General features: G+C 48.6%; 1 protein-coding gene across 2 annotated transcripts in view; it reads left to right on the top strand.

Moving 5' to 3' along the window:
• The first annotated feature begins 3406 nt into the window (after positions 1-3406).
• Positions 3407-9888, top strand: part of MAPKAPK2 (MAPK activated protein kinase 2) — a 46056-nt gene continuing 39574 nt past the window's right edge. The window contains exon 1 of one of the 2 annotated variants that reach the window (XM_053606363.1): positions 3407-3998. In XM_053606363.1, coding sequence (XP_053462338.1) covers positions 3738-3998 — 261 coding nt within the window. In that variant the 5' untranslated portion in view covers positions 3407-3737. The remainder of the gene's footprint in view (positions 3999-9888) is intronic. The other variant, XM_053606364.1, reaches the window with a different exon arrangement.

Raw genomic sequence — 9888 nt, 5'->3', positions numbered from 1 at the left:
GTTCCAATGATGAGAGTGTCTCATGAATAGAGGATTATAATTAATGCAATTCTTTGTTCTGGAAGTCCTTAAACTGACTTAGTGTGTAATATGTAGCATGATGTGTATGTTTGCATGTTAATAGTCCACAAAACGAGTACTTTCTATTTACATAGACTTACAACTTTTGAACCACTTTACACATCCATAAAAACAGTTGATTAAGAAGTTCATTACAGATGGCTGAGAGGTTGGTGTTATACAAATAGGACTTTGGACTTCTGTGTCCTGTGGAAAAATATTTTATTTTATCCTTACAATTAGACCTACAAGGCAGGCAGAGCAATTGTTGTCACTATTTTATAGATGAGAAAGAAGGAACTGCCGGGAGGCAAGGGACTTTCATGGGGTTACACAGTGAGTTGGTATCAGAATGGAAAGAAGGCTAAGGATCTCTTCTCCATTGTCAGCTATTCCTCTATTAGGAATTCATTCTGCTACAGACCAGACACGCCAGGCTTATGTGTTGTGTTCATATATGTGTGTGTGTGTTCTGAGTGCTGCGTGTGCAGTTTCTGTAATCACTGCATATGTGCCCGTAGTCTCCTGTGTGCTTCCTAGGTCTATTTGGCCCTTGTTACTCCAGGAGGAAACCCCAGTAAGGTTTCAATTGTCCTGTTATTCCTAGGCCAGTGGGCTTCACCATCTCCCCAGAGCTCTAGCTAGGTGGGAAGGTGGCTTTGATATCAAGAATAGATCCCTAGGTAGTGGGCACAGGGCAGAGGAGCAAAACAGCCATGTCTGAATAGTGGTGACCTTTGATAGTTCCTGGTAGTTAACAGTATATTCTTGAAGGAGAGTTCTCATACATACTATCTCATTCAACTCTGAAAGTAGATTTTATTATCTTTTTCGTTTTTTCGGATACAGAAAGAGATTAAACAGCCTCCTCAAGGTAACTCAGCTGGAAGATAAACTTGGATTCAGCTTATTTGTCTTCAGACTCTGTCATTTTCCCACTGTGCCTCCCTGCCACTGAAAAGGCAGAAGGATTTTATTCTCTTTCTCACTTTGTAGAGAGAAGCCATAAGAAGCCCCAAGTGACTCTCTGCAAAGCAAATGGACCCATCAGACCCCTGAGCAGCCCCAGACCATGGACCCCCTTCCGCCTGAGAAAGAGCCTGAGCAGTTGGAGCTCTTCCCTCCTCAATTCTTTCATTCCGCTCAGTCCTTGAGCATCTCCTTTGTGTGTTTTGGCGAGGTGACAGCAATACTATAGAACTGGTAAGGTGAGGGTGTTTTCCAGTCCCTGTGGTCTTAGGTAGTGTCTTTGTTCTTGAATATCCAGGGGAGTTCCCGTAGCTGTTTAACCATGTATGTTCTCTAAGAGGAAGCTTCCGTTGCTGTGGACAGTGAATCCCTCCCACCCGGGTTTGTGTCTGCCACTCTTACGATGGCATCTATTGCTACCTGTCTATCTTCTTCCCCACCAGGTTAATGCCATCTACCGCAGCAGGGCTGAGCATGGCACTTTCTAAATAGCACTAAATAAATGCTGCTTGAAAAGAGGGGCTGGGTGTGGTGGCTCATGTTTGTAATCCCCAAAGGTTGGGAGGCTGAGGCGAGAGGATTACTTGAGGCCAGGAGTTTGAGACCATCCTGGGTAACATAGTGAGACCCCATCTTTACAAAAAAATGGAAAAAAAAATAGCTGGCTGTAGTAATGTGTACTTGTAGTCCCAGCTACTGGGGAGGATGAGGAGACGGGACTCCTTGAGCCCAGGAGTTGGAGGCTGCACTACAATCTGGGCCACAGAGCAAGACTCATCCCTAGAAAAAGGGGGGGAGGAAGTGAATATTTGTGGTATGGACAGTCCTGTCCTTCGCTCCCCTCCTTCATTCCTGCCTCCCTGCAGGACAAATGGCTTCTAGCATTTATGCCTTACCCACCTGGGCTCCATTCCCAAGGACTCCTTCCTCTAAATACTTTTTTCTCTCTAGAGTTTTAGGAGGAACATACTAGGGGCCATGTGCAGCCATAGGTCAAGCCTCATTCTCTAATTTGGCTTTATCAGTAATTGAGTTGAGGTTTTGTCCTCACCTATCGCTTCCTTTGTCTTATTTCTCAAGTGCACTACCAGTCAGAGGGAGGAGGAGGTCGGCAGGATTTATTTCCTTCAGAAGGTCTATAGAAACCCTAGGATAGGTTATATTGGAGCCTCCACAATCCCTTCCCTTGAACAGGGCTATGCTATTGGTCCAGCTAGATCCTTAACCTGGACAAGAACTAGGCTTCTTCAAAGATACCCACTCTCTCATCAGGTGAGTTGGTACAAGCCTGTAATCCCAGCACTCTGGCTGGCGGAGGCAGGTGGATCCTTTGAGCTCACCAGTTTGAGACCAACCTGAGCAAGAGTGAGACTAGGCCTCTGAAAAAAACAGTTGGGCATTGTGGCAGGCACCTGTACACCCAACTACTTGGGAGGCTGAGGCTAGAGGATTCCTTGAGCCCAAGAGTTTGAGGTTGCTGTGAGCTATGATGCCAAGGCACTGTATCGGTGGCAAGAAAGTGAGACTCTGTCTCAAACAAACAAACAAACAAACAAACAAAAAACCCTCCCACTCCTTATAGCTTATGTGCAGGAACTAATTTGTCCATGTGGAGGTCACAACTCTTTCCTCAGATCTTCCCCTTTTATTACATTATTTTATTTGATTCTCTCCACACCATTATGGAAAGCCGTTCTTTCTGTGGAGAAAGAGGTGCAAGGCTGGTACAGGATCACGCAGCAGGTCAGTGGTAAATACTGTGGGAATTCAGGCTGACTAAATCTCAACCCATCTTCTTCCTACCGTGTATCTTGTTTAGTTTATTTACGTGAAAAAATGTTCAAAGTTATATTCAGTAAAGTGCTGATGGTTACATAATAATAAATCTTTACTGAAAAGCAGTAAATTTATGAGAAAAGAAATGCAAAACTCAGAAGAACATGTCCAAGTCAAAAAAAATTTTAATGCGTCTTTGCTCCGCATCTATCTCTGGATTGAATGGCCTGTGTAACTCCAGCTCACTGCTGATGTCTCTCCTGACGGGACACTTAGTAGTCATCCCTCTCCTTCAAAATACAATCCGTCTCCCAAGACGCTGCTGTTGTCTAAAAGATACAGGCAATCTGAGAAGTGGATTTTCTACGTGAATTACGTAGCTATTTTTATACACCTTCCTCTTCCCATTTGTGGCCCTGATTAAGAACCAGGATTTTCCCTGTCCCCCAGGCTCCAGCCCCTAGCCCCAGCCACCGCCCTGTGGGTTCTGGCGCCTTGCATCCTCCCCTTTAAGGCCTCTCCCTCCCCCACAACCACGCCTCCCCAAGCTCCGCCCCTATGACCCTCCCCTTTAAGGACCGGCCCCGGACGCAGACAAGGCTGTGACGCGGCCGCCGGCCCCGGGGCTGGCTACATTGTCGCGCGGCCGCTTCCCCCGGGCCGGGCCCCCACTGTCCCGCGTTCCCCAGAGCGCCAGGCCCCCGGGGGGAGGGAGGACGGGAGGGAACAGGGCGGGTGGGCGCCAGCGGCGCACGGCGGGACCCACGGAGCCCCGCGACCCGCCGAGCCTGGAGCCGAGCCGGGACGGGGAAGCCGGCTCCAGCCCGGAGCAAACTTCGCAGCCGGGCGGGGGTTGGCGGGGACCCCGTCCGGAGCCGGAGGAAGGGGCGGCCGCGGGCCCTCCCGCCTCTGCTCCCGAGTCTCCGGGCACCATGCTGTCCAACTCTCAAGGCCAGACCCCGCCGGTGCTGTTCCCAAACCCGCCGCCGCAGCCCCCCGCTCCCGCGCAGCCTCACCCCCCGGCCCAGCCCCCGCCGCAGTTCCCCCAATTCCACGTCAAGTCGAGCCTGCAGATCAAGAAGAACGCCATCATCGACGACTACAAGGTCACCAGCCAGGTCCTGGGACTGGGCATCAACGGGAAAGTTTTGCAGATCTTCAACAAGAGGACCCAGGAGAAATTCGCCCTAAAAGTAGGTTTGGGGCCCCGGAGAGTGGAGGAAGGGCACAATGGGGCTCCCGGGGATGACCCCTGGCGCTCTGTAGCGGCAGACCCTTTCTCGGACTGAGTGTCTAGGGTGGAGGAGTGGCCGGCCACAGCGGGGCTGTCCAGCCGGGGCACCCGAGGGGTGTCAAATGCGTGGCTGGGGGCGGCGGGAGAGGGGACCAGTGGGGAACGCTGGGTCCGAGTACACCACGCCGCCCAGACCGAGTTTCCGGTCACCTACGGGCGTGAGGACTCCTGAGGACTCTGCCATTTTGGGGTTTGAGCGGGATCCAGCCGACTCGGGACGGTTGCCCTTGGGACCACTTCTGCTAATTTCACCCTGTCTCAAGGAAGTGATTTTCAGGGGTTGTGGTTCTCCATCCTCACCTCCCTCCTTCTTTTCTTTCTGCGGGCACAAAAGGCCCATTACTCATTGAGCTGGTTGGTCGGTTGGTTTGGAGAAGTAGGATCTCAAGAGGTTTATTTAGCCTCACTCCTTATTTGGGAGCCGGAATGTGTGATTTCACTTCCCTGGGCCTCGCGAGGGCAGCGGTGCCGCCTTGGGGCGCGCCGGTCGGGGAGGTGTAAGACTGGAGATTCCGCGGAGACACCGCCCCCGCCCCCCGGCGCTGGGGAGGGATTGTTTTGATCTGAGAGCAGGCCCCCTCCTACCTCCTGTGCCTGTGAGGCTCCTGACGGGATGCTGGCAGGCTCCTGCGCGAGGTCTGCTGTTTCCATAGTTCCATTGATCTTTGTAAACCGAGTCTGTAAGCCACGAGGTGGCCCAGTGCTGATTCCGAAAACTGGAGATGGCCACTTGAGTCTTGGACTCGGGCAGTGCAAAGATTGTAGGAGGAAACCTTATCCCTGAGTTGGGGTAACTCCACCTTTTAATTTTTTGAAATTTCTTGAGGTGTAGGGTAGGAGGAGAATGGGGATTCATATCAGAATACCCACTTGAGAAGTTAAACAGAATGGACTTGGAGGTCTGACTAGGGGGGTGGGTCCCCAGTGAAGTGTGAGTTAGTCCTTCAGAGTTGTCAACAAGGTTTTCTTCTCAGGGGTTTTAGGTCAAACCAGTTTCTAAAGGTGACACCTAAGGTCTGTTTCCCTTGGGGTGTCTTAATGATTGGAGGAAGAAAAAAAATACTTCCTGTGTTATGTTTTTCTTTTCCACTTCAGCCCCCACAGCTAGCTGTATTGCATTTATCAAATACAGAACTCAGAATGAATTATGGATAGAACTATTGGAATATACAATCAGATATAAAAAATTTGGGTACTTTGGGGTTGGAGAGAGCATACATGTCCAATTTCTAGATTTTAAGCCCTTTAGAATCATTTTCTTGTTGCTTTCATACTTAATACTGTCACATTTCTTTGGTTTCTGCTATAAACTCTTGCTATGGAATCCTGCTTGTTTAGTGTTGACTGTTGGAGAAGGAATATATCAGTATCTTGAACACTTGAATTAATTTGTGCCTTAGATTTCGCTTTCCAAACTCATAACTGGAGGGAAAGGAGAGTTGGAATGATGGTGGCTCTGACCTTGAATACAATTTGACCACAGTTAACCTGTACTGATGAGGAAGTACTGACATTCTTTCCCTGAGAGTTTTTTTGTCCTCTCTGAGATGCTGTCAGTGATTTGGGGGCACTGGTTGTTTATTCTCTTGGATACTTGGAATTATATAAAAACTTGAGAACAGAAGCTCTCGACTTCTGCTCTTTATTCTATTTAATAGACACGTACCCCAAATCATCCTGTAAAATGTGTTTGGGTGGTACTTCAGATTTCTATTGTAATTAGTAGGAAAGAGGTTTGGATATTTTTCTCCTTTGTATATTTTTGAAAGGAAAAATTCAGCAATATGTTAAATAACACTCATAGCTTATCCTTCTCAGGTTAGAAGTGGGTGAAGAGTGAAGTCAGTCTGTTTTGACAGGCAGCCTGTTCTCAGATCTTTTAAGTTGACTCAACTGTTAAATTGCAGATTCCCCACACATCTTTTGTGTTAAAACTTAATAATAGAGGAAGAAAGGAATGGCGAGGCATTTGGAGACTGACAGCAGTGTTAGCAGCACTTCCATATCCAAATATTGGCTAACACATAAATACAGCTGTGGGGGCAATCTGGTTCAAAGAATACTGTTCCAGAAACATACACCAAAGAGATTTCTAGATCTTGAATTTTGATTGACTTGAGGTGCTGAGTAGCGAAATGATTTTCAAAACCAGGAGTCCTGATTATAAAGTAAGAGAAGATGTGGGGTAGGAGGGATCACCTCACCTAGGAAGGTGTCTGAGGAAAAGGGAGGGGACTTCTGCTCTGCCCAGTGCCCTGCAGCCATTCCTGGAGATCCAGGGCCAAGCTATGGGGCAGCAGCCTGGCTTCTGCTGGAGTGAAGGAGTCTGCTATCTTGCAGTTGTGGGATCTGGGGGCTGCCCAGCTGCCCTGCTCTGTCTGTGGTCTGGTGACCTTTTAGCCTTGTTAAGTAAAATTGGTGCTTAAGAATTGGTGCTTAAGAACGTACCCTGCTGCTTTTGTCTCTCTGCCTCAGAGAGCTAACATTTAAACACTTTTCGGTGGGTGCTGTGACCTCACCATCTCTCCTGGCTGCTTTTGCTAAGTTCTGAGTCATACTTAAACTTCTAGTCAGAGTTGGAAGGGACTTGAGAGGTCATCACATCTAGCTCATGGAGGCATTTGCAGAAGGAAAAACCAAGGCCCAGAGCTGGGGAGTGACTTGCTCAAGGTAACAGCTATTCACTTGGCAGAGGCAGGAGTAGAACCCAGGTTGCTGGACTCCCATGCTCAGGCACTTCCAACTTCCTAACTGCAGTGACAGCACAGACTCTGCAGGCTGCTGCTCCTGCTGGAGTGCCGGGAGCCTGAGGGAGCCTGAGGGTTTTTCTTTCACTGTCGGGGAGGAGGCTGGGTGGGTATTTGCTGTCTCCCCAACAATCCCAAAGTTGGAGAGGTAGCTTCAAAACCAACTCAGCAGCTCTATGAATTGTAGACTTGCTGTGACAAGCTTTTTTTTTTTTTTTAAACCACTGTTTCCCTTTTGGGGAGTTTTGATAGAAACCTTACTTCTTATTTTTTGTGCAACAACATGGGAATTCTACTAATCATTTCTTTGATAAGGACACCTAGTCTCAGCCCACTTGTGTATTAATTGGTTGGTTGTATTCCTTGTGGGGTTCCTCAGCTGTTTCCTGTGTCACTGTGTCATAGTGACTCTTAGTTATTAGCTGAACAAATTTAATTAAAGCCCACACCATTGTCCTTCTCTGCTGTGCAACTCTTATTAGGTAAAGCATGTTATTGCTTTACAAAATATAGAATGTTGTCATAACCTATCTCTGTTTATTTTTCCATTGCATGGATTAGAGAAAATCAGGAACTGGAGTCTCTTCTTTTATTTCTCCAGTGGTCCTCCTCCCCAGGCCATGTTGCGTGCCACTGCAATGTGGCTTCCTTTGGTGACACGAAGGGGAGATCTTTGGGACCTCTCATGATTGGTCTGGACACTTTTAGGGGGAGATGCCACATCCCACAGTACAAGCACCATCTCCTATCTGGCACACCTCATGCTGTGTACCTGTGGAGACCAAGACAGGTAGTGTGGCTGGGTGAGAGGCACTGCTCCAAATTGGGGTTTTCTGGATGAAATCACAAGCTGAGGAAAGTTTCATTGGCCAAACCAGCCACTTTTACATCAAATATGGTTGCATGTAGTTAACAGTTTACTGAGTGTCTTGCATAAACTTAGTTGCATGGAGGAGACAGATGTAAAAAAAGGGCCTGTAAAATTTTGAGAGTTAAGAAACATAAATGGAGAAGGTGAAATTAAAAAATGTGGGCTAAGACTGCACTGTCCATTGGTGCAGGCGGTAGTCACTATCTCCATGTGGCTATTTATTTATTTTTATTTTATTTTATTTTATTTATTTATTTATTGGGGGAGACAGAGCCTCAAGCTGTCGCCCTGGGTAGAGTGCCATGGCATCATAGCTTGTAGCAACCTCCAACTCCTAGGCTCAAGCCAACTCCTGGGCTCAAGCAATTCTCCTGCTTCTGCCTCCCAAGTAGCAGGGATTACAGGTACCCACCACAATGCCCGGCTATTGTTTTGGTTGCAGCCATCATTATTGTTCGGCAGGGCTGGGCTGGATTTGAACCTGTATGTGGCTGGCACCTTAGCCGCTTGAGCCACAGGCACCGAGCCTCTATTTTATTTTATTTTTTGAGACAGAGCCTCAAGCTGTTGCCCTGCATAGAGTGCCGTGGCATCACAGCACACAGCAACCTCCAGCTCCTGGGCTCAAGCGAGTCTTTTGCCTCAGCCTCCCAAGTCGCTGGCACTACAGGTGCCCGACACAATGCCCTGTTGTTTTTTTGTTGTAGTTGTTATTGTTGTTTAGCAGACCCCGGCTGGGTTCGAACCTGCCAGCCCTGGTGTATGTGGCCAGCTCCCTAACAACTGAGCCAGGGTGCCAAGCCAGGCTTAAGGATTTTTTGTTTTGTTTTGTTTTGGCTGGGGCTGGGTTTGAACCCATCACCTCCGGTATATGGGGCCAGCGCCCTACTTCTTGAGCCACAGGTGCTGCCCAGGCTTATGGATTTTTAAGGGAAGGGTCTGGTTTCTGGTTTTAGAGTCCCTGTCCTGCCTCCCTTGGGAGAAGGGCTCTGCCCCTGGTCCTGACTCCAGTCTATTGCAGCAAGGCTCTTGGCATCCACTGAGGCAGCATCAAAGCTGGTACAGATCACTGGTCTTTTTTAGTTGTGAATTTTGGGCTGTGATGGAGCTTGAAAATAATCACCAGCTGAGATCTGGGATCAGTGATTGACAGGAGGGGAGAGAAAAATCCCAGAGCCTCAGGGCCAAAGATACTGGTGAATGTCTAGGCCCGTAGGGGTCCTCAAACTATGGCCTGTGGGCCACTGAGGCGGTGTGATTGTATTTGTTCCCGTTTTGTTTTTTTACTTCAAAATAAGATATGTGCAATGTGCATAGGAATTTGTTCATAGTTTTTTTTTTTAAACTATAGTCCGGCCCTCCAACGGTCTGAGGGACAGTGAACTGGCCCCCTGTTTAAAACGTTTGAGGACGCCTAGGACTCTAGGGAAACAATGACCCCCTTTTTGGGAGGATGAAGGTGTTGGATCCATGGTGAAGATGTTTCTCATTCTTGCAACCTGAGGGGTTGGGCCATTAATAGTTGGTGATTTTTCTAGAGAAGCAGATGCAGGAGATTGGGAGGAGATCCAGGAGAAGCCTGAGCACTGCAGGAGGTGACTTAATCCCTGGCTGTGTTCTGGGGCTGGGGGAGAGGTCGAAGCTCCCCTCACCAGCAGAACCCCGGAGTGTCAGGGTTTGTGCAGCAGGAATGTCAGCCAAGCTGGGGAAGACCAGGGCACTAGTGGCTGCGCCGAGCCACTTCACAATTCCCAAGTTGCCCTACGTGCTTTTGGGCTGGGCTTCTTCTTGGGGGTTTGATGTCGGGGCATAGGAGTCACACTTCCTTCTCCTCTGCTTCAGGCCCTTCTGAGGGTCACATGAGGTCTCTTTTTTCCGTTTTCCCCTGTAGTGTGCCTTTCTAGGTGGTTCTGTGTGCTGAAAGGGAGTGGGCAGGGAAGAGTTGTTCTTTGAGGGAACTGAAGCTGCTCTTGATAATGGTTTAAGGCCCAGGGGTAAAGGGACCCACACCTCATAGCAATTTAGAGTCCACACTCCTCCGTCTTCTTTCTTAACTCCTTCCATGTCACTGAGGAAGAGACTGGGCCGGTGCAGAAAGGTTCTGTGGCCAGTGCACTGTAGGGACCTGCTTCTCTGGTACCTGCTCTTGGTCAGGGTTCCTTTGTTTTTTT

This window comes from Nycticebus coucang, chromosome 10 (genome assembly GCF_027406575.1).
Source record: "Nycticebus coucang isolate mNycCou1 chromosome 10, mNycCou1.pri, whole genome shotgun sequence".
Classification (NCBI taxonomy): domain Eukaryota; kingdom Metazoa; phylum Chordata; class Mammalia; order Primates; family Lorisidae; genus Nycticebus; species Nycticebus coucang.
Note: the sequence above shows the minus strand (reverse complement) of the source record. Positions and strands in the feature narration are given on the sequence as shown.